Source organism: Cervus canadensis, chromosome 8 (genome assembly GCF_019320065.1).
Source record: "Cervus canadensis isolate Bull #8, Minnesota chromosome 8, ASM1932006v1, whole genome shotgun sequence".
Classification (NCBI taxonomy): Eukaryota; Metazoa; Chordata; class Mammalia; order Artiodactyla; family Cervidae; genus Cervus; species Cervus canadensis.
In genome coordinates this window covers 87,133,082-87,158,135 of record NC_057393.1, presented here as the reverse complement: position 1 = coordinate 87,158,135, position 25,054 = coordinate 87,133,082, and the positions used below count along the sequence as shown (strand labels likewise).

Sequence of the window (25,054 nt, the reverse complement as noted above, 5' to 3'; positions counted from 1 at the left end):
GGGAGTCCCACTGATGCCCCACACCAGGTACCCTAGCCACCTGTCTTCAGATATTAAGTGCTGCAGCTCCCTAGTCATGAGTATCAACATCCTCTAGAACAAAGTCTCCAACCCCCAGGTCATGGACTGATGCTGATTAGGAACTGGGCCACACGGCAGGAGGTGAGTAGCGGGTGAGAAACCAAAGCTTCATCTGTATTTACAGCCACTCCCCATCACTCACATTACTGTCTGACCTTCGCCTCCTGTCAGATCAGTAGCCACATTAGATACTCATAGGAGCACAAACCCTACTGCGCTTGAATCATCCCCAAACCACCACCCCCACCCCCACAACCCCTGGCCAGTGGAAAATTGTCTTCCATGAAATGAGTCCCTGGTTTCAAAAAGGTGGGGGACCTCTGCTTTAGAATAAGTCCATTGTTGGATGCTTTGGGCTCTGGCTCCCAGAGAGTCTACTGAAAGCATGCAAACCAAAAGGAACATGCACATCTCTTGATCCAATAAGCAAGTAAGAAAGTTTCTCCAATGAGGGATTCAGAAAATCAAGGGGAGAAATACCCTCCCGTCTCTGTGACCTTTCCCACAATCCCCCCAAATGAACTCACCTATTAAGAGGTCCCTAGCCCATTGGAGGGACCCTGGAGAGAAGAGCTTCAGACCATACACAATGTAAGTGGGAGGGTGCCTGGCTTTGGCCCCTGTATCAAGAAGCAAAATAAGGCCACACAGCACACAAAAATAGATTGGTCTGCTGTATGTTATGATTTGGTTGTGTCCCTAGAAAACAAACATAATTTCTGAATGGTACCTTTAATTTTGATTCAATGACAGAAACCTCATACTCAATCATTTATACCATATTATACAACTTGCACCATATAACACATTCTCCCCATCCCCCACTATAATTCAGACACACAAAACACCAAGGAAAAAAAGAAAACCCCGAGGCTTACTCTGTTTAAGAAGACTGACAGTATCAAAAAGAATGTTTTCCTTCTCAGACTCAACAGGATTTACCTGAAAATTTAATTACCAGCCTCGGATGAAACCTAGATCTAATTCAATGCTTCCCCCACAGCAAAACTTCTATTTGTGTTGTTCGTTTCAAGTGCAAAACTAATTTAAACCACTGTTTGCTCTACATGGTCTAATTTGAGCTCCATTATTAACAAGAAATAGAATTATAACTTGGCTTCAATTTCCTTATGTCTTAGAAAGCAAGACAATTCAGGTGCAAAGTTTATATCTGCAGAGTCTGCATAAAATGCCTTAGTACCGTACAGTGGAATAATCCAATTTTTAAACATTTGCTATTTATATGCATTTTCCTCTGAGGAGGACTGAAAACATAACAGATTTCATCTGAGCCCTCAAAATATTGTTACAAAGAGAGCAGACGCATTTTTATTCTTCTCTTGGAACAGACAGAAAAATTAGGGGAAAGGTGTAACATCAACTTTCCAGGGCAAAAGCCGATGAAGAATTTACATCTCACAAATCAATGCACAATTCCTAAGGTAACTTTCCAGGGCAAAAGCCAATGAAGAATTTACATCTCACAAATCAATGCACAATTCCTAAGGTTCAAAAAACCAACAAAAATGAATTAGGGAGAGAATATTCTTTGCAATTCATGAACTACTTTGAGTATAAAAAGTCAAGATGAAAGTGATACGAGCTCAGATATGAATTTTTAAAGTCACTGCCTTGAACATATTATATTTAGAAATGCAATTTAAATTGCTCTGCTTCTATAATAGAAATAGTCCTATTCTGAGACCATCATTTAATGGGAAAGAAAACACAGCCTATCCATGGGGGCTGGCTATGTTTGGCCCTGGGTCTGGGCTTAGTCTTAAAGGAATATTTGCACTATTATGAAATTTCCTTTTGAATCCAACTAGGTCATAGATTAATGGGAAAGGGAATACTTCTTCTGCATTTGAAAAAAAAAAAAAAAACTGAAACTAAAGCCTAAGTGAAATCTTAATGCATTTCTTATCAAGTTAATAGCAAAATAAATTGCTTGGTATAGACAGCCACTTAGTATACAAATACACAAGCATATGAGATCTTTCCTCAAACTGATATCATTTTAGAAATATAATTAAATACCTACTTCCCACTTGCCCTGATTCTTTTACTAAAAGGTTAAAACTTCTTCTGCCAGGAATTGAAAGTCTTTGGTTTCAAACAAATTAAAGATATCATCTTGGATCTGCCACGTCAAACTTTACTTATTGGGTCTGGGAATGCTTTCTTTTTACCCATAATTTATGACTCATAAACTTTAACCCTCCCTTAGAAAGAGCCTGCCCTGAATGTCATGCTACCTTTTGGGTCCCCAAACAATTCTAAGTGAATCACTAATACATGGCATGTGAGTCACTTTTATTTGCCTTGATTCCTAAGAACACCCATTAATAAAATTTCCCTGCTCCAGTTACTTCTTTCATATAGGATTCAGTCCGGAAAACCTCCAAGGATTGATTTTTTTTTTTTTTCAATTTAAAAATTACATTGCTCCTCCAGGTGAAGTCCGAACACAGTCTTTTAAAACTTATCCCAGTGTTTTTAACCTTAAAATACACTAGGGGGCACTGCTGATTTCTGCTGGGGGGCATCTTGGAGGCTGCTTCACAAAATCTGCTCTGAACATGCATTTAGCTCTCCCAGGAGCCCCACCTACGCATACAGTTTCTCAGCCTGCGCTCTGGTTGCAGGGCAAGTAAAGGATAAGGTGAGAGAATCTATTAAAACCTGGAGGTCCCCATCTAGAGAGCAGTGGTGCTTGTGACTAAGAGACCAGATCATTCTAATTATCCTCTTACCAAGAGGGTAGGCTGCTCAAATGCTTCAAACTTGCTGTTGATAGATAGGTAGATAATAGGAAGGTAAATAGACAGATACATGGATGAATGGATAGATAGATAAATAGATAGATACATAGATATGGTTAGATACATAGATATAGAAAGGTAGAGGATTCAGTTCAGTTCAGTCCCTCAGTCATGTCCGACTCTGCGACCCCATGGACTGTAGCACGCCTGGCTTACCTGTCCGACACCAACTCCAGGAGTTTACTCAAACTCATGTCCATTGAGTTGGTGATGCCATCCAACCATCTCATCCTCTGTCGTCCCCTTCTCCTCCCACCTTCAATCTTTCCCAGCATCAGGGTCTTTTCAAATGAGTCAGTTCTTTGCATCAGGTAGCCAAAGTATTGGAGCTTCAGCTTCAACATCAGTCCTTCCAATGAATATTCAGGACTGATTTCCTTTAGGATGGACTGGTTGGATCTCCCTGCAGTCCAAGGAACTCTCAAGAGTCTTCTCCAACACCACAGTTCAAAAGCATTAATTCTTTGGTGCTCAGCTTTCTTTATAGTCCAAATCTCACATCCACACATGACTACCACAAAAACCATAGCTTTCACTAGATGGACCTTTGTCAGCAAAGTGATGTCTCTGCTTTTTAATACGCTATCTAGGTTGGTCAAAGCTTTTCTTCCAAGAAGTGTCTTTTAATTTCAAGGCTGCAGTCACCATCTGCAGTGATTTTGGAGCTCCCCCCCCCAAATAAAGTCTGTCACTTTTTCCACTGTTTCCCATCTATTTGCTATGAAGTGATGGGACCAGATGCCATGATCTTAGTTTTCTGAATGTTGATACTTTAAACCAACTTCTTCACTCTCCTCTTTCACTTTCATCAAGAAGTTCTTTCGTTCTACTTCACTTGCTGCCATAAGGGTGGTGTCATCTGCATATCTGAGGTTATTGACATTTTTCCCGGCAATCTTGATTCCAGCTTGTGCTTCACCCAGACTAGCATTTCTCATGATGTACTCTGCAAATAAGTTAAATAAGCAGGGTGACAATATACAGCCTTGATGTACTCCTTTCTCTATTTGGAACCAGTCTGTTGTTCCATGTCCAGTCCTAACTGTTGCTTCCTGACCTGCATATAGATTCTCAAGAGGCAGGTCAGATGGTCTGGTATTCCCATCTCTTTCAGAATTTTCCACAGTTTGTGGTGATCCACACAGTCAAAGGCTTTGGCAAAGTCAATAAAGCAGAAATAGATGTTTTTCTGGAACTCTCTTGCTTTTTCAATAATCCAACAGATGTTGGTAAATTGATCTCTGGTTCCTCTGCCTTTTCTAAATCCAGCTTGAACATCTGGAAGTTCATGGTTCATGTATTGCTGAAGCCTGGCTTGGAGAATTTTGAGCATTACTTTACAAGTGTGTGAGATGAGTGCAATCGTGCGGTAGTTTGAGCATTCTTTGGCATTGCCTTTGTTAGGGATTGGAATGAAACCTGCCCTTTTCCAGTCCTGTGGCTACTGCTGAGTTTTCCAAATTTGCTGACATACTGAGTGCAGCACTTCCACGGCATCATCTTTCAGGATTTGAAAGAGCTCAACTGGAATTCCATCACCTCCACTAGCTTTGTTCGTAGTGAATGCTTCCTAAGGCCTACTTGACTTCACATTCCAGCATGTCTGGCTCTAGGTGAGTGATCATACCATCCTGATTATCTGGGTCATGAAGATCTTTTTTGTACAGTTCTTCTGTGTATTCTTGCCACTTCTTCTTAATATCTTCTGCTTCTGTTAGGTCCATACCGTTTCTGTCCTTTATTGAGAACATCTTTGCATGAAATGTTCCCTTGGTATCTCTCATTTTCTTGAAGAGATCTCTAGTCTTTCCCATTCTATTGTTTTCCTCTATTACTTTGTACTGATCACTGAGGAAGGCTTTCTTATCTCTCCTTGCTATTCTTTGGAACTCTGCATTCAAATGGGAATATCTTTCCTTTTCTCCTTTGCTTTTCATTTCCCTTCTTTTCACAGCTATTTGTAAGGCCTCCTCAGACAGCCATTTTGCTTTTTTGAATTTCTTTTTCTTGGGGATGGTCTTGATCCCTGTCTCCTGTACAATGTCACAAACCTCCGTCCTTAGTTCATCAGGCACTCTGTCTTTCAGATCTAGTCCCTTGAATCTATTTCTCACTTCCACTGTATAATCATAAGGGATTTGATTTAGGTCATACATGAATGGTCTAGTGGTTTTCCCTACTTTCTTCACTTTAAGTCTGAATTTGGCAAAAAGTTGTTCATGATCTGAGCCACAGTCAGCTCCCGGTCTTGTTTTTGCTTACTGTATAGAGCTTCTCTATCTTTAGCTGCAAAGAATATAATCAATCTGATTTCAGTATTGACCATCTGGTGACGTCCATGTGTAGAGTCTTCTTTTGTGTTGTTGGAAGAGGGTGTTTGCTATGACCAGTGCATCCTCTTGGCAAAACTCTATTCGCCTTTGCCCTGCTTCATTCTGTACTCCAAGACCAAATTTGTCTGTTACTCCAGGTGTTTCTTGACTTCCTACTTTTGCATTCCAGTCCCCTATAATGAAAAGGACATCTTTTTTAGGTGTTAGTCCCAGAAGGTCTTGTAGTTCTTCATAGAACCATTCAACTTCAGCTTCTTCATTATCTTCAGCATATTGAGACAGAGACTAGGGAGATAGATGATGGATGGATAGATATAGAAGATAGAAAGATAGATGATAGCTAGATAGGGAGATGGAGAGATAGACAGATAGACAGACAGGTAGATAAAGATAAATGATAGTGAGATGGAGATGACAGATGATGGATAGATAGATGGATAGATGTAGAAGATAGAAAGATAGATGATAGGTGGATAGTGACATGGAGAGATAGGTGATAGAGAGAGAGAAAAAGATGAAAGGATTTGGTTATAAGGAGGATGGAGTATTTGAACACAGCATTACTCTACTGAGGCTGTCAGCAGCCAGGCCACGCCAGCCCCATCCCATCTCCGCTGGTACCCATGTCAGCTCCAGGCTTCCTGCAGATCTCTGCTTCTCAGCCCAGAGGGCAGAAAACAGTTGCCTCCCACCTACTGAGTCTGCACATGTTCCTGTTTGGCGGAACTCATAGGGCAACTCTTTTTGACAAGCTGATATACAACAGCAATGGCTGACATTTATCCTGTTCTCCTGTGCCTCAGGCCCTGTCCTACCTACGGGAAAGGTAACCACACAGTTAACCCACCTGAAGAAGTCCTACTATTATTCTCATTTTGCCAAGAGCAAACTGAGGCATGAAAAAGAAATTTGCCCGACTTCACAGACAGAAGACAGTGTGGCTGACCAGTATTTGAACCCCGCTGCTGGCCACCTGGCTGCCTGGTCACTACCCACTGGCTCACCAGACCAACGCAGATGGTCCCTGTATTTGGCCCTGGATCCTTCCAGCCCCAACACTCAACCTCACTTGGCTCAAGTTCATTCATAGTCATCATTCTTTAAACACACAATGTGACTGTTACCCCTGTGAAGTGAACACAGAGTGTGGGGAAAAGCGTTCGTAACAGCGTTTCCTGGAAGGTGTTGACTCTTCCTGAAAGGACTCAGGAGGGTGAGAAGGGCCCCTACCTGGAAAGTGTAGAAAAATAACTACCTGCTCTGTCTAGCCCCTCTGCAGTATGATGTCTACCTACGTAGAACTCTGTTCACTATAATAAGGGTTGGTTGTTTTTATAGTTTCTTATGATGGTAAGAGGGGCTTCCATGGTGACTCAACAGTAAAGAATCTGCCTGCGATGCAGGAGCTGCAGGTTCAGTCCCTGGGTTGGGAAAATCCCCTGGAGGAGGGCCTGGCAACGCTCTCCAGCACTCTTGACTGGAGGATCCCGTGGACAGAGGAGCCTGTCAGGTTATAGTCTATAGGGTCACAAAGACTAAAGCAGCTTAGCACACACACACATGACAGTATAGAATAGTTTATTTAAGTATAATTTTTTGGTGGCTGTTGATTAGTTCTGTTTCACTTAAGACTTGGCAATTCATCTGTCTATTTAGAGCTCCTGAAGTTTTCATTTAAATTTTTTAAGTTGAAATAGAGCTGACTTACGATATTGTGTTAGTTTCAGATGTACAGCTCAGTGATTTGTTTTGAGCTTTTTATTAACAAAGATTATATTCCATTATAGGTATATGAGATATTCAATATAGTTCCCTGTGTTATAGAGTAAATGTTTGTTGCTTATCTATTTTATGTACAGTAGTTTGTATCCATTAATCCTAAATTCCTAATTTATCTCCCTCTCTCTCTCTCCCTTTGGTAACCAGAAGTATACTTTCTATGTCTGTGAGTCTGTTTCTGATTTGCATATAGATTCATTTGTACTAAATTTTAGATTCCACATATAAGTGCTATTGTATAGTATTTGTCTTTCACAGTTTGACTTATTTCACTAAATGTAGTATTATCTGACTTCCCAGATGATGCTAGTGGTAAAGATCCCGCCTGCGAATGCAGGAGATGTAAGAGACACGAGTTCGATCCCTGGGTGAGGAAGACCCCCTAGAGGAGGGCATGGCAACCCACTCCAGTATTCTTGCCTAGAGAATCCCATGGACAGAGGGGTCTGGTGGGCTACAGTCCATGGGGTTGCAAGCAGTAGGAACAACTGCAGGAACTTAGCAGGCACCCAGTGTTATTTAGGTCTGTCCACGCTGCTGCAAATGGCATTTTCTGTTTTATGGTTGAGCGGTATTCCATTGTTTATATATACCACATCTTCTTAATCCAATCGTCTACTGAAAGCACTTGGGTTGCCTCCACGTCTTGGCTATTGTGAATAGTGCTACTGTGAACACTGGGTGCATATATCCTTTCAAATTAGTTTTGTTTTGTTTTTTTCAGATGTATACTGAAAAATTTTACCTATACTCTTTGGTTCCCTTTCTATGTGGAGCAAAAGAAGATGATCTGGGGGTGGGTGTCCAACTGTCCTAAGGAAGCTGACCCTAGTAAAACGCTAGCCAACAGGAATTCTATGGCCCACACTTGGTGGCATATATACCCAATGGGGTATTACTCAATCATAAAAAGAATGAAATAATGTCATTTGCTGCAAAATGGATGGACCTAGACACTGTCATACTAAGTGAAGTAAGTCAGACAAATATCGCATTCTATCACTTATATGTGGAACCTAAAAAATGATACAAATAGTCTTTTTTACAAAACAGAAACAGACTTACAGACATAGAAAACAAATTTATGGTTACCAGAGGGGAAAGATGGGGGAGGGAGAGGTAAATTAGGAGTTTGGGATTAACAGATAAAATCCCACGGATGGAGGAGCCTGGTGGGCTGCAGTCCACGGGGTCACTAAGAGTCGGGCACGACTGAGAGACTTCACTTTCCCTTTTCACTTTCATGCATTGGAGAAGAAAATGGCAACCCACTCCAGTGTTCTTGCCTGGAGAATCCCAGGGACAGGGGAGCCTGGTGGGCTACCGTCTATGGGGTCGCACAGAGTCAGACACAACTGAAGCAACTTAGCAGCAGCAGCAGCACTATTATATATAAAATAGACAACCAACAAGCACCTATTGTAGAGCACAGAGAACTATACTCCATATCTTGTAATAGCCTATAATGGAAAAGAAACTGAAAAAGAATAGATATATGTACATGTATAAGTGAATCACTTTGCTGGACACTGGAAACTAATATAACACTGCAAATCAACTCTACTGCAACTTTTAATAAAATTTTAAAAAATCATTCCTCTGATAAACAGCACCTTTAGCAGGTGATCAAGGTCCACATCAGAAGTGGTAAGTCATGTTGATGGTACAGACCCTCAAAAGATGTGGGGAAAATGACACTTAAACTCTGCAGTCTTCCTCCCCAAAATCCATAACCCCAATCCAATCATCAGATGAGCACCAAATAAATCTCAACTGAGGAACAGTCTATAAAATTCCTGACCAGTGCTCCTTGAAGCTCTTTTCCAGATCAGAAAAGCAAGGAAAGCCTGAGAAACCGTCATAGCAGAGAGGAGCTTTAAGAGAGAGGATAATTAAACATCATGTGGTATCCTGGATGCGATCCTCAAACCAATAAACAAAAAGATAATAGGAAAAACCTATGGAAATCTAAGTAAAACACGAACTTCAGTTAATAACGATGTGTCCACCTGGGTTCAGTAGCTGTGTCAAATGAAACATTTTGATGTATGAGGTTAATAATAAGGGAACTAGGTATGGGGCTTGTGAAAATTCTCAGCCTTCTGTATCTGCAAAGTAGAATGAGAAAGGAAAAGAATCATTTCCAGAGGACTTAATATTCCAGGTCCTGTGCTAGGAACATTAGATACATTGTCCAGCTCACTCATTACCAGCACTAACTGAGGTTGTTATTATGGCCCCTACTTTACTCACACAAAAATTGTTAGCATTTGTCAAGCGCTCCCGCAGTGCCAGATTCTATGCTGAGCCCTGGATGTGCATCACCTTGCTTCCCTCACAATATCCTATTTTAATATTTCCTCTTTCACAGACAAAAAACCTGAGACTCAGAGAAGTCACTTGACCAAGAGGCCGTAGTGTGCACAGGGGGAGGCTGAATTCAAGTCCGCAAACCTGCACGCTCCCCATCACCTGTGTTTCTCAGGTGTGACCTGAGGTCACTTCCTCCACCAGCGCCTGGGTGGTGTCAGAATGCAGATTCCCGGGTGCTGTCCCAGCCACCCCCACGCAGGGTCCCAGCAGGTGCGGGGAAAGGCCCCTGACTCCAGCTCCATGCTGGGGATCCCAGTCTTTGGCTACCTCTCAGATATCGCACTAGATTTTGCTTTCTGGGTTATCATTAGTGGATATTGTTGGTTGTGCCTGTGCGCTAAGTCGTTTCAGTCGGGTGTGACTCTTTACAAACCTATGGATGGTAGCCCACCAGGCTCCTCTGTCCATGGGATTCTCCAGGTAAGAATACTGTAGTGGGTAGCCATTTCCTTTTCCAGGGGATCTTCCCGACCCAGGGATCGAACCCACATCTCTTATGTCTCCTGGATTGGCAGACAGGTTCTTTACCCCTAGAGCCACCCGGGAAACCCACTGTTGGTTAGACAAGTCTACAAGTCTGTGTAAGTTAAGGAACAGCTTCATCACTCATCACTAAATTACCAGTCTCTGATCCTCCAACTGATTCCAGGAGCTACTCTCATCTCAGTTTTTAAGCTCTCCTAGACCTGTTTTCTTTTACAATAAGAAGCATTTTTTTTTCCAAGCCCAGGGTTGATGGTACCATATCTACTAGCATGCCAGTATTAATTCTGCAACTCTATCTGAAACACACAGTGTTATACCAAAAAAAAAAAAAAAATCGTTATGCTATCTTCTGGTTTTAATTACTTGCTCAAAGTTTGCCACCTCTGTGCTCCCGGAAGGAAACAAAGCAGAAAAATCAAGCAGTGGAAGAACAAGAATTGACTGCATTTTTGAACAGCCGCTCCCTGGGAACGAACAGAGTCTTGAACAGCGCTTCGGTGGCAACTGGATGGTGGGGCGTTTGGGGGAGAACGGACACATGAATATGCATGGCTGAGTCCCTTAGTGTCCACCTGAAACCATCACAGCACTGTTAATCAGCTGTACTCCAGTCCAAAACAAAATGCTTTTTTTTTTTGCACTTTGCTTTATCTGGCAGCCACTGATAAAGGAATCTTAGCCAGGGCTGGTGGCAGGCACGGAACCATCTCTCTACCAGACTGGACTGAGCTTTCTGAGGTTTTCTCATCTCTAAACAGTAAGGCAGTCTTCTAAACGTCTACATGGCTGAGACACATTACAAGAGGAAATATTTTATACCTACCATGTTTTCTTTCCTCACCGTAATAGCTGGAAATGCTAACTCAAATCAGGACTAATCCACTTAGCAATCTGTGTAAGCATATTAATTACTACAATAAACAGACTTTGATGTCTGACTGTGGCTTCCAATGACAGAAAGAGGAGTCGCTGTTTCCTATCTCACTGTGACATGCGTGCTCAGATAAAGGAAGAGCAGCGGGGTATAGCCCTCTAGGAACTGGATCAATGTAGACACTACAACTCCAACTTAGAACCGTGACCCAGGGGTCCTACAAACAGTCATTATAAATCCACAGGGATAATAACAGCTGTTCTCACCATTCACCTCTGGTAGCACCATTCGTGAGAGCACAGGCAGGAAATGAATGTTTAACAGCCAATTACACCCCTCCCCCGGGTCACCCAGAAAGACAGTGACCCGAGCGCTGTCACTAGGAAGCGGGGCTTATTTACAGCATCAGGAGGACGGCAGTGTCGCATCTAGGGTGGGCTGGGACGGAACATCACAGGGCTGAGCATCTCTGCTCACACCACCTAATCCAGATTCTTGACAATAATCACAACAATACATCTGTGATACCCTAATTATGCTGTTTCTCCTTATCTTGACATTCAGACACTGGGACAAAAGAAGATGTATTCCATGTAAACCAATTATGGGGAACAGAGGAATTTAACAAGATAGCAACGTATGCCAGGTGAGCAGCCAATTATAGGCTTTTCTTAATTACTATGAGCTAAATATGAGCTATCACAGACTCGAGATCACTCCTAAATCCTGGATGTGAATTTCTTTTTAAAAGCATAATACCAGGAAAGTCAAGCTTTCTTTCATCAGATGGGATTTTCAGGGACTCACAGGAGTTTACCATAACAGAGAAGGAAGGTTTCTCAAAGAGCTGGGACATCCGCCAAGCAGCGGTTTTGGTGCAAAGGCATGCGGCTGGGGTCCCTGTAGGGGCAGTGCCAGACCTGGACCCACCACCCCGCAGGGGAGGGAGCGCCCTGGTCAGTTGATGCTACCTGTGCTTCTGAGCTCAGGGAGGGATGTTGGAGCACCAAGAGATAGGTGCTGGGGAGGCCAGAGTTTCAAATATAAATAAGCCCCCCAAACAATGAGATAAAAGGTAACAAAACACTTGAAAGTGTGGGATAGGAAGAGATCAGCTTCATGTAAAAAGAATAATGATCTGTGCTTACATAACCAATGTTCCCAATAACAGCTACCATCTATGAAGCAACTTCTATATACCAGGCACTGTTGTAAGCCCGTGACTTGGATTATTTTAACCTCCATAGGCATTTTTACTATCCTTATTCACACACAGGGAAACTGAGGCATGGAGAGCTCACTTTTCATTCAGGGTCCAAGCTTCAGACACAGGAACCAGGAAGCCAACACAGGCATCCTGACTGCAGACTCTGCCGACTTCCCCACTGGCTGCCACGCCTTTCCTGAGATGAGTTCAGTGAGATGCAAAAGGCCCTCCACACAGGATGGTCCCCAGCCTGGCCCCTCCCCACCACCGTTCCCATCACAGCCTCAGATCTCCCCTGAACCTGACCACCATGCGTTAGTACTTCCATTTGTCATTCAATATATATGCATATTGCTGTACACATTTGAACTGCTTTTGGCCATTCCCCATCTTCAATGCAAGAGGACCAGACAAGCCTGTGAGCGGACACTTACGTGGATTGGCGAGGCGGGGTCAGGCTGAACACTCTGGAACACAAATCAGAAGTGTCTGGGTCATCATCTCATGATTTCAAGGCTACATTAATGATGGTAAGAATTAGATGTGGTCTTGCCTTTAACAGGGAATACTGGCAGCTGGCCATGACGAGGCAGAAGAGGAGCGCCCACATGTCTTTGCAAAAGCCTTGGTTCAATGTCAGAAATCCAAGCAGGGAGACCAGGATAATGAGTAAAACTGCCAGCACATTTTCCTTGACATCTTCAGTTCTGAGCAAAATAAACAAATAAAAACAATATTGAAAGCCCATCTAAAAATCTTAATTTATCTACTTAAAAAATAATTGCAATATATAGTGCAACTATACATAATGTTGTTCTGTATTTTCCTAGTCTCCTGTAAATGTGTTACCACATTTCATAATTTTAAAAAATTAAAAAAACAAAGGGAATAAAAGGTAAGGTTGTCTGTTTGTATCCGGAGAATACCTGCGTGCTTCTAAAATGACTGTCCGCAGAGAGTACTTATCTGAAGCTTTAATGCTTGGTAACAAGATTCTACAGTTTCTTTCTTTCTTGCCTCATTACTGCATTCTACGTTTTTTTTAAAGCCATATTTAACCCCCACTTTCTGTTATTGAAACAAGTGAAATATAATCCCTTTGGGTGTCTCTGGCCATTAAACCAGGTTTACTGGGAGAAGACTGTTAACTATTCCATCCACCGCAGTGAAATGTGTTTCAGAGAAGAAGCTTCACTGACTCCATGAAGTGGAGGAGGGGGTACACCACACGTGACTAAAGCAGGCAATCCCTTCCACATACAGTCACAGTGGCCAGAACTGGCTGCTCCGTTCCAGAGGCCAGGAGAGCTCCGGCCAGGGAGCTGTCAGTGCAGCGTGTCTGACCCATGTGTCACTGGGTGATCTCTCCGGAGACGCCACGTGAGACGTGTGTGTGGGGCAGAGAAAGGAGCTCATCCAGACAGTGGGTGTTATCAGCAGGTGTGCAAAGGGGCAAGAAAGGAACTGCCAAGATGCTGATATAAAGGGGCTGAAGGCAGGATCACCGGGGAGGCAATGAGGGCTGCTAGTGGGAGGAAGTGGATCCATCAAAGTGCAGGAGGGGATGTGGAGACACTGGATGGGGGTAGAGAGAAAGCAAATTCCCTGGTGACTCCGACGGTAAAGAGTCTGCCTGCAGTGCAGGAGACCCAGGTTCAATCACTGGGTCAGGAAGAGCCCCTGGAGAGGAAATGGCAACCCACTCCAGTATTCTTGCCTGGAGAATCCCAAGGACAGAGGAGCCTGAAGGGTTATGGTCCATAGGGTCACAAAGAGTTGGATAGGACTGAAGACATCTAGCATGCACGCACGCAGAGGGGATGTGAAGAATGAACTGGGACTATGACATTAGAGGTGGAAGGCGTCTATGAGAGGACGAGATGCAGGGTGGAGTTACAGGAGGGAACAGTTGAAGTTAAGGGAGAACAGTGTGGACCCCACGGTCAAGAGTTTAGATGGACTAATCACTAGAATTCTGAGTGAAGTGAAGTGAAGTCACTCAGTTGTGTATGACTCTTTGTGACCCCATGGACTGTAGCCTACCAGGCTCCTCCACCTATGGAATTTTCCAGGCAAGAATACTGGAGTTGGTAGCCTTTCCCTTCTCCAGGAGATCTTTCTGACTCAGGGATTGAACCCAGGTCTCCTGCATTGCAGGTGGATTCTTTACCAGCTGAGCGACAAGGGAAGCCCAAGAATGCTGGAGTGGGTAGCTTATTCCTTCTCCAGCAGATCTTCCCAACCCAGGAATTGAACCTGGATCTCCTGCATTGCAGGCAGATTCTTTACCAGTTGAGCTATCTTACATTGCCTATTTTTGTCCATGTACCTATTGGTCTTTCCCATTAAATTATGACCATTTTTAGACAGGAACAGTTGGCTACTTCATCCTTGGCATGCTCAGGCACTCCAGAATGTTTTTCTTTAATTAATGGATTTTATTTTTAAAGCAGCTTTATTTTTTTAAGATTTTTTTATGTGAACCATTTTTTAAGTCTTTATTGAATTTGTTACACTACTGCTTCTGTTGTTTATGTTTTGGGTTTTTTGGCCATGAGGTATGTAGGATCTTAGCTCCTCAATCAAAAATCAAATCCCCACTCCCTGCCTTTGAAGGTGAAATCTTAATCACGGAACCAGTATGGAAGTCCCTAGAATAGTTTTAGATTCACAACAAAATTGAGGAGAAAGTGTAAAGAGTTCCTACATAGCTCCTCCCTCCAAATATACACCCACCTTCCCCCACCATCAGCATCTCCCAGTAGAGTGCTACATGTGTTTTAACTGATGAAGTAACATTGACAAATCATTACCAACTCAAGTCCATAGTCCACATTATGGCTCCTTCTTGGTGATGTGCATTCTATGGGTTTAGGCAATGCTGTAATGATACATATCCACCATTATTGTATTATGCAGAGGATTTTCACTGCCCGAAAAATCCTCTGTGCTCTGCCTATTCGTCCGTCCTCTCTAACGCCTGGTAGCCACTCAACCTTTTACTGGCTCCATAGTCCCTCCTTGTCCAGATTCCACAGTGAAATCATACAGTATGCAGCCTTTTCAGGTTAGCTTCTTCCACTTAGTAGTACACACTAAAGGTCCTCTATGTCTCTGCATGGCTTGATAGCTCTTTTCTTTCTACTGCTCAATAATACCGACAGACCACAATTTGTTTATCCATCACCTATCAAAAGACAGTTACTTCCAAGTTTTGGCAATTATGAATAAAGCATCTATAAATGCAGGTTTTTGTGTGGAAGTAAGGAGCATGGCTGGTAGGTCAAACTGTCCTCATGTGTTTAATTTGTAAGAAAATGCCGAGCTGTCTTCTAAAGCAGCCGTACCACTTTGTAATCCCACCAGCAATGACACGAGAGTCCTGCTGCCCCACACCCTTGCTGGCATTTGCTATTATCAGTGTTTTGGATTGGGCCTTTCTGAGATGGGGCTTCCCTGAGAGCTCAGTTGGTAAAGATCCCCCTGCAATGCAGGAGACCCCGGTTCAATTCCTGGGTCAGAAGATCCGCTGGAGAAGGGATAGGCTGCCCACTCCAGTATTCTTGGGCTTCCCTTATGGTTCAGCTGGTAAAGAATCTGCCTGCAGTGCAGGAGACCTGGGTTCGATCCCTCGGTTGGGAAGATTCCCTTGGAGAAGGGAAAGGCTACCCACTCCAGAATTCTGGCCTAGTCCATGGGGTTGCAAAGAGTCAGACATGACTCAGTGACATTCACTTTCTAATAGGTGTGTGGTGGCATCTCATCATTGTTTTAATTCACAACGTCCTAATGATACACAATGTGGAGCATCTTCTCACACATTTATTTGCCATCTGTCTATCTTCTTTGGTGAGGAATCTGTTCATAGTCTTTCCCCATTTTTTTAATCAGGCAACCAAGAGGTACAGAAGTACAGAAATGTAAAGAACTCAGATATCAAGATGCTCATATTGAAAACTTTTTTAAAAACTGGGGAAGGGACAATAGGTATTTGGTGAAAAGTGAAATTTATGTATTTTTTATTCTCTACTATGTACTTTTTATAGAGCTAAAAATATTTGTTTATCCAGTTCAGGTCTATAAAGTACATTATGTATTCTTTAGCTTGCTCATAACATTTGGAGGTATCTATCTAAGACTATCTAAAGTCTTAGGAATAAGTCTTAGGAAATAAATAAGTCTTAGGAAATAAAACAAAAATTTCAATTAAAAAAAAAACAAACTTTTTCTATTCGGAGAGAAAAAATAAAGTTCCTAAAAAGTAGTTTTTCCCAGGTCCTCCTCCACCAGGACGCCACTCCTCTACCTCCCCACCATCACTCCCCTCCCATGGTTCCTCATAAATATTGGGTGAAGAAGTTTGCTCACCGGGCAAGGGGTGTCATGATTAAGGCCATACTTTATAAAGATTTATCTTGCAGAGGTTAACAAGACGCACTGAAGGGAAAGGATAAACAGCACTCCCAGAGCGAAGTAACCAGAGCCTGGGAAAGTGACACAGCTGTAAAATTAGAGGGGACATGTGACTTTCAGACACAAAATAGAACAGGGCAGAAAAGACTCTGTGATTGAAAGGATTATGGGCCATAAAAGAGTGAAAGAATAAAGATGACTTTCAGCTTTCAATCTGGGGGAAAAGGCTCATAATGGCAGAAACTGGGAAGGAGTGTGCTAAGGGAAGCTGATGCATTTGTTCACGTAACATAAGTGCTGGGAATACATCAGTCAATGAAACTCATGAAGCCTCCTTTCAGTGGACAGTGACATAAAATAAGTAAGACACACACAGAATAAGAATATGATAGACTATTGGAAGAGGATTAGCGCAACAGAAAAATGAAAAGAACAAGCTGAGAGGAGTTGTGAGTGTGTGGACAGAGACCTGATGGACTTCAAACAGGAAGGTCAGGCTAACTCTCTCTAAGAAAAAGCATTTAAAAGACAAAAGGGTCAGCCGTGCAGTTATCGGAGGGAAGCGTGCACCAGGTGGAGGGAACAGCCAGCGCAAAGGTCTTCAGGCTGGAAGAGGGCCTGGTGTGGTGACCAACAGGAAGACCAAGAGGCGACCAACACTCTGTTGTGCTAAGAATAGTATGCAGGGGGACACTGGGGGAAATGTAAACTGGTGCAGCCACTACAGAGAAGAGTATGGAGGTTCCTTAAAAAACTGAAGATAGAGCTACCATACGGTCCTGCAATCCCTTTCCTGGGCATATATCCAGAGAAAACCATAATTCAGAAAGATACATGCATCCCAGTGCTCACAGCAGCGCTATTTACAACAGATAGGACATGGAAGCAGCCTAAGTGTCCACTGACAGATGAAAGGATAAAGAAGATGTGGTGTGTGTATATATATATATGATGGAATACTACTCAACCATAAAAAAGAACGAATAATGCCATTTGCAGCAACATAATGAACCAAGAGATTATCATACTAAGTGCAGTAAGTCAGAGAGATAAATACTATATTATATCACATGTTAGAAATCTAAAATACAGCACAAATGAACTCATCTACAAAAGAGAAACAGACTCATACACAGAAACCAGACCTGCGGTTGCCAAGGGGGAGTGGGGTGTGGGCGGGATGGATCGGGAGTTTGGGATTAGATACAAGCTATTTTACACAGGAGCGACAGACAACAAGGTCCCACTGTACAGCACAGGCAACTCTGGTCAATACCTTGTGATAAACCATAATGGAAAAGAATTTATATGGATAACTGAAACACTTTGCCTTACAGCAGAAATTAATGCAACACTGTAAATCAACTATTACTTCAATACAATTTTGAAAAAGGATAGTGTCCAGGGAGAACGGGTGTGAGCAGTTGATGCTCTTACAGTAACCCAGATGGGAGAGGAAAGCAGCTCAAACAAAGGTGGCAACATTAAAGGTGGAAGCCACAGTAGATACATTTGAAGGAGCAGTAAACAGAATCTATGAGAAATTGAACATGGGAGTGAAAGGAAAGATTTAAGAATTATGCCAAGTTTTTTAATGAAAAGCTGAGGTGGGGGAAGCCACAGGTGGAGCAGACCCGGGATGAGATAGAAATGAAGAGCTCAGTTTCAACTCTGATTATGAGATGTCAACCCCATAGTTAGATACACAAGTAAAGAACCAGGCAACAGGTCCAGGGTGGAGACAGAAATTGAGGGTCACTGGCAGATTACTGGGATTTAAAGCCATGAGACTAAATCTGATCACTAAAGAAAAGTGGGCAGAAAGAAAAAGACCAAGGGCTGAGCAGCTCCTGGGACACCAATACAAAGAGGTCACCTGCAAAGGGGACCAGGAAGGAGCCACTGACAGGGCAGAAGGAAAACCAAGAGAGGACTGAGCCCTGGAAACAAGAGAAGAAAGTAAACCAAGAATAAGAGTCCAGGGACACGACTGACAGGATCAACCATGACCTGGGCCAGGGCAGGCTCCACGCGGTCCTGGGGTCAGAAGACTGAATGCAAGGGGGTTATGAGAAAATGGGAGGAGAGAAACTGGAAAAAAAAAAAAATAACATGCAATGCTTCAAGGAACTCTGCTGCAAGGAAACCTGGAGAAACAGGACAGCAGCTGGGGGAATGTGGTCCAGAGGATTTGTAAGGATGGGAGATATTGAGAGCACATCCTCACGATGACAATGATGGTGAGTTTGCCCCTGCTTCTCACGCCTAGCTCCCTGCTGTATTTCAGATCTGTGTGTTTCCTCCTCAGATAAGGCTTCCGCCATCACCTGTCCTGACATCTGTGTCCTCTCCCCCCAAGTTTCTCTATCTCAGGCCTTCAGGGGTGTCTTCCATGGCACCAGGATCGTTTGGGGTCTTAGCCCACATCCCCCCGTGGAGTCAGGCTTCCTGAGCACAGGAACTATATGTCTGTTTCATTTATTGCTCTATACCCAGGGCTCGTTATAGAGCCTAGAGTGGAGTTGGTGTTTTGATTTTTTTTTAAGTGTTGAATGAACAAATAAATGAATGAAATGATGCTTAGATGGACAGCTTTTTGTTTTAGATGCTAACCTGATAAACTAGTTCAAGAAAAAGCAAACCTAGGTGTTTTGCAAGATGAGGTAATAGCAGAAGAGAAAGGAAGAGAAAATGATAAAAGAAAAGAGAGACAAGTCTGAAAATATCTAAGCAGACTGGACGGCAAACTGAAGGCAAAGAGAAGAGGCTGTGATCACAGGGACCCAGGATGCTACCACGATCAGAGGATGAGGAAACACATTCAAGGAAGATGAGCCTGAATCCCAGAGAAAAGTTAAAAAACATCAAACAGAAGTCTTTGGCCTGGGGGAGTTCAGCGCAGCAGTCAGTCTGATTTCATTGCCTGTTATTCACCAAATTCTTCCAGTTTCTGCCAACACTTACAAGTTTGTTTTCAATTATGTATGTGTTTTCTTTCCAAGCTTTCATTTGGCAAATTCAAGGTCTCTCATCCATGTGACTTTAAATACTCCCAATGAATATCCAAGGTAATTTATGTATACATTTTCAAATAAAAACACAGCTCTGGTCATCAAAAACGTAACATTTGTCGTGTGAATCCCTGTTTTCTTAAGCAGCCCTTTCAGATCATCACTGAACCAACAAGGTGTGCTAAGGAGGTGTGCTGCGGCCCAGGCCACGCGGGGTGGCGGCTTCTCACACCGCGCGTCTGTGTTTTCACCAAGCTCCCAGGTGGATCTGTGTGCTGCGCCACAGTCCCAAGCTGCTTGGTTTTTCTAGGCCAGTGTTCTGGGTTTTCCTTCCTCCTTCCTCACTGTCAGCTGGGAGTCAAGGTGTCCCTCTCTCCCCTCTTCATTGACTGCCAACTAGAAAACCAGCTCACCAAGCTTGCAGGTGGACGACTGAAAGTAGGATTAGACGGGCTCTGAAGAAAGGGTGAGCTCTCCTTTCTAAGGGGCTAAGTTTCAGGGTCTGCATTTGACAACATCTACTTTGGCTGGAAAGGAACCTGGTGGGCAACAGTCTACAGGGTCACAGAGAGTGGGACATGGCTGAAGTGACTTAGCACACACACAGCACACACACTTTGGCTACAATCATTTATTTCATTAAATTTTTTTTTTCTTCTTTCTGGGTTCTGGGCCACATTCCAAGTGATAAAAATAACATCACAAGTGCTCAGTTGTGTCAAACTCTGCGACCCCACAGACTGTAGCCCGCCAGGCTCCTCTGTTCATGGGATTCTCCAGGTAAGAATACTAGAGTGGGTTGCCATTTCCTTCTCCAGGGGACCTTCCCAACAACTAAGATTTAAAGAACTCTTTCTATCACTAATTTGGTTTGATCCCCACGTTCTCCCCATGATATGGTTTTGTTGGGGTTTTTCCATAACATCTTATGGACTTTTTGGCCAACCCAGTGGATTACCCCCATTTAACTTTACCACTGAGGGCAGTGGTAAAGAACCCACCTGCCAATGCACAGGTTCCATCCCTGGGTCGGGAAGATGCCCTGGAGGAGGGCATGGCAACCCACCCCAGTATTCCTGCCTGGAGAATCCCATGGACAGAGGAGCCTGGCGGGCTACAGTCCATGGGGTCGCAAAGAGTCAGACACGACTTAGCATGTAACTTGCAAGAGAGGTGATTAAAATGATTTAACACTATAACCTTCACAAGATGGTAATCACCTTCCTCATCATCATTTTTTAGATCTTCACTGGATTTTCAGCTAATTTTCATCAGTGAGTAGATTTTAAAATAAAAAACCCAGAAATCCATAGAAATATTTGTATTTAATATGAAGGGTTAAGGCAAGTTAGTTCAACTTCCAATAATTTCTTTTTAAATGAATATTTCAAAAACACTTCTCATCTAACATACTGTATTATCTTGAATTATTTTAGTTAAGTATGACGTCTTTGTTTAAGTGTGTGCCCCTAGGGTAACATAGTGTTGTTAGAAATACCATTACAACTCCCTTCCCTGACTTGTGGGTCCTGAAATTTACTGTTGTAATTTTGCATGACTATAGTTTTTCAGTATGTGATCACACCATTTAAGACATTATGATAACAAGTAGTCACTGGGGGACCCACAACAGCCAGGCAGGCAACCAGCCTTCCCACTACCCCACTGACTGGTATTTAACTGTGAAACTCCTGTGTTTTCTGATGACAACATTAGCAATAGCATCTGAATCTCCAAACCCACAACCTGTGAATATCACAATTCATTGTGGTTGTTGTTTAGTCATTAAGTTGTATCCGACTCTCTTGCGACCCCATGGACTGTAGCCCACCAGACTCCTCTGTTCATGGGATTTCCCAGACAAGAATACTAGAGTGGGTTGCCATTTCCTTCTCGAGGGGATCTTCCCAACCCAGCATTGAAACCACGTCTCCTGTATTGGCAGGAGGATTCTTAACCACAGAGCCACCAGGGAAGCCCCCACAATTTATCTGCTCGTATACTGATGCACATCCTGGTTCCTTTCAGTTTTTAATGATTATAAATACAGATATTAAAAACATTCATATGCAGTATTTGTGTGGATGTTTTCAAATCAGTTAGGTGGTTACCTAGGAGTACAACTGATGAATTATATGGCAAAACTGTTTACTTTAGAAAACTACCATCCTGTCTTTCAAATTAGCTGTACCATTCTGTTTTTCCACCAGCAATGAGAAAAGGGTTTTTTTTTGTTCCATATTGTTTTCAGCATTTGCTACTGTCAGTTTTGCTTCATTAAACATTGTCATAGTATACAGTGGTATCTCATCATTGCTTAAATTTGCAAATCTCTAGTGATATAAAATGACAAGCCTATTTTTATGTACTTGTTTGCCATTTGGATGTCTTCGTAGATGAGGGTTCTCTTCAGATCTTTAGCCCATATTTTAAAATTAGGTTGTTTTCTTATTATTGAAATTTAAGTAGTCTTTGTATATCTTGGATATATATCTGATGTGCGTTTCGTAAGTTTTTAATTTTTTTAAGTCTTTATTGAATCTGTTACAAGATTGCGCCTGTGGTTTTTTCGTTGTTGTATGTTTTGGGTTTTTGGCCACAAGGTATGGGGTCTTAGCTGCCCAACCAGGGGCAAACCTGCACCCCCCACATTACAAGGTGAAGTCTTAACCACTGGACCCCCAGGGAAGTCTCATAAATAATTTTTTCTGTCAGTGACTTGTCTTTTCATTCTTTTATACTGTCTTTTTGCAGAGTAAAGTTTTAAATTTTAATAAAAACATTATTTAAAAAAAGATCACAATCTAGTCTTCTGCATATCCCGAGGAGGGGGAGGGAAATGGGGAGTCCCCTATCTGGTCCCCAACTCCATCATGCGTTAGTCAACCTGATGCCTGCCACCCGCCTCCACCTCCCCATGCAGTACCCTCAGCTCCAACCCCACAGCACTGAATCTTGAGAAAGAGTATTAGGGTTTAAAGGAAAAACTAGCATCCAAAGTATAGGATAGAATATTTAGAACCCAAGTCCTGAAAGGAAAGGGCAAGACATCACTCCTTACCCCCACCATGTCCCTCCTCCCCTCCCCACGCCACATCCATGCACCCAAGCTCTGCTTTCAACATCGCAGCTGCAGGCTCTCCTACAAAAGCTGGCAAAAGATGAGCAGACCACGGTATAATATTGTCCCCAAACCTTAAAACTAAACCATGCTACCAAATTCTCCTAGTTCCCATTTTAACCGCTCAGTGACTATTCCTTCATTTGTCAGGATCTCACTGCTTCGACTCTGGGTTTGCAGCACACAAAGTGGACACCTTGGAAAAGCCCCAGAGAATTTCAGCCTGAGGCCAAACTGCTTATTATCAGCAAGCAAGTGCACACTGCCATGCCCCACTTGTGTCTTTCACCAGCACGTGTGCATGCCTGGAGGCTTACCTATCAAGTAATGCGAGCAAGGTAAGGCGATCATACCAGACTTTAATCCACTTGCCAGGGAAAATGATAAACTTGTAAAACTGCTCTCGGTTAAACTTTCCTTGTGTGGAAGAACAGGATGAATCTTCCAGATCCTGACTCAGATGCTTTTAGATACCGAAAGAAAAAACAGAGAGAGGGTTTCACATAGATGTGTTATTGTCATAAAAATAAGCCTCCTGATTTAAAAGTACCAAAAGCAGATGTTCAAATTCTGAAATGGAAACCAACATAGTCCATAAAAAAAATGGGCACCCTAACAAAAGGATAATATCAACAGAAAAGGTCTTTTTTCCCAGCTTTATTTTTTGTACTATTATTGATTTACAATGTTATGTTAGTTTCAGGTGTATAGCAAAGTGGTTCAGTTATACATATACATATATTCATTCTATTCTGTATTCTTTTCCCTTATAGGTTATCACAAAACACCGAGTATAGTTCTCTATGCTAAGCAGTAGATCCTTGTTGTAGAAAAGGTCTTTTTTACCAATACATTTCAATTTCATTATAATGTAACATTAAAATTATGCTACTCAAATCAAAATACTACTGTTAGGCCAGGAAACTGCCATGAAAGTAATTATTATGAAAGATTAGAATTCAACAAAAGGCCTTAAATGACATAATTTTTGAAAGGTATGTTATTTAATGTAACACCAAGATAAATATTTAAATTTTTTTAAGTAAAAAGATTTTTATCCACATTACGTAGGTTCTTAGTGAAGCCCAATATAAAAACTGAAATATTTGTCAGAAAAAAAAAATAAAACAGAAACAGGTGGAGGAATTTAATTTCAGATTTAAAACATTTTCACCCCAAATTCATCTCTGATTGGATCTAATCTAGTGGAAAGGAATTCAATTTTGAAAAAAATTAGTCTCCATTCATTTGCTGAACAAATACTTAATGAGCCCCAGCCCCCTGCAGACCTTCTATTTCTAATCTGTGGGGTTGTTTTGTTTTGTTTTTGTAACTGTGGTTAAAAAAATACATAATGCAAAATTTATACCTTAACCATTTTGTATGTATGCATTTCAGTAGCAATAATATTCATATTATTATTCATGTTTTCACCTTGCAAAACTAAAACTCTGTCCACATTGAACACTAACTCCCCATTCTCCTCTACTTTCTGTTTTGACTCCTCTGGGTACCTCCTATAAGTGGAATCAAAGAGTATCATTCCTTTGTGACTAGCTTATTTCATTTATCATAATGATCTCGAGGTCTATCATGTTTCAGGTGTCAGAATTTTTTTTAAGGCTGAATAAAATTTCATTTTATGGGTAGACCACATTTTGTTTATTCATTCATCTGTCGACAGACACTTGGGTTGCATCCACCTCTTGGTGGAATATTCACTATTCACAATCATGAATAACACGCACTGTGAACTGTGCATGCAAGTATCTGTTGGATTCCCTGCATTAGGCTCTTTGAATATACACCAAAAAGTGGAATTGGTGGATCATGCTAGCTTGCATTTTTATTTGTTTGCTTTCGTCCTATATTTTTCCAAAAAGGATTTTCAGTAGGCTCTAATTTCCTGTAGGCTAAGCTGAAGCTCCAACACTTTGGCCACCTTATGCAAACAGCTGACTCAGTGGAAAAGCCCCTGACACTGGGAAACACTGAAAGCAGAAGGGGAAGAGGGCAACAGAGGATGAGATGGTTGGATGGCGTCACCGATTCAATGGACACGAGCTTGGGCAAATTCCAGGAGGTGGTGAGCGACAGAGAAGCCTGGCATGCTGCAGTCCATGCAGTCACAAAGAGTCGGACACGACTTGGTGACTGAACAACAAGGTAAAACACAGAATACGGAGAAGAAGGGCCAAGATAAGTGAAGGGAGGGGACAGCATGGAAGAGCAGCCATGGAGGTAAAGTGACCTCTCAGTGGTCTTGTTCCCTCCTCTCAGGCTTACAAAGCAGAAGGTCATACTTGGGCAGGCTGCATAATTTTTCCTTAATTCACTGAAAGTCGCTGATATCAAAACTCCTGGCATACATAAGGGCAACACATCTGCTTCACTGGAAACCATGTGGAACCCTCTTAGGAGGCTGACTTTGCCATCTCTCTGTTCCCAGATGCTAATTCCCTGACTCAGCTATGGAGCATAGAGTTATTCAGACTATAAAATATTAACACAAAAAGCATTTCAAGGGAAAGTTGATCCATTGTGAAGGTAA

The 25,054-nt window shown here is 42.3% G+C and overlaps 1 protein-coding gene across 3 annotated transcripts in view; it reads right to left on the bottom strand.

Annotated features, from left to right (window-relative positions):
• The window catches only part of PCNX2 (pecanex 2), a 302,174-nt gene that overhangs the window by 201,828 nt on the left and 75,292 nt on the right, over positions 1 to 25,054 (bottom strand). For all 3 annotated transcript variants that reach the window (XM_043477085.1, XM_043477087.1, XM_043477086.1), the window contains 4 exons: positions 22,821 to 22,966; positions 12,512 to 12,665; positions 12,393 to 12,425; positions 609 to 780 (listed from right to left, as the gene is read on the bottom strand). In XM_043477085.1, coding sequence (XP_043333020.1) covers positions 609 to 780; positions 12,393 to 12,425; positions 12,512 to 12,665; positions 22,821 to 22,966 — 505 coding nt within the window. The remainder of the gene's footprint in view (positions 1 to 608; positions 781 to 12,392; positions 12,426 to 12,511; positions 12,666 to 22,820; positions 22,967 to 25,054) is intronic.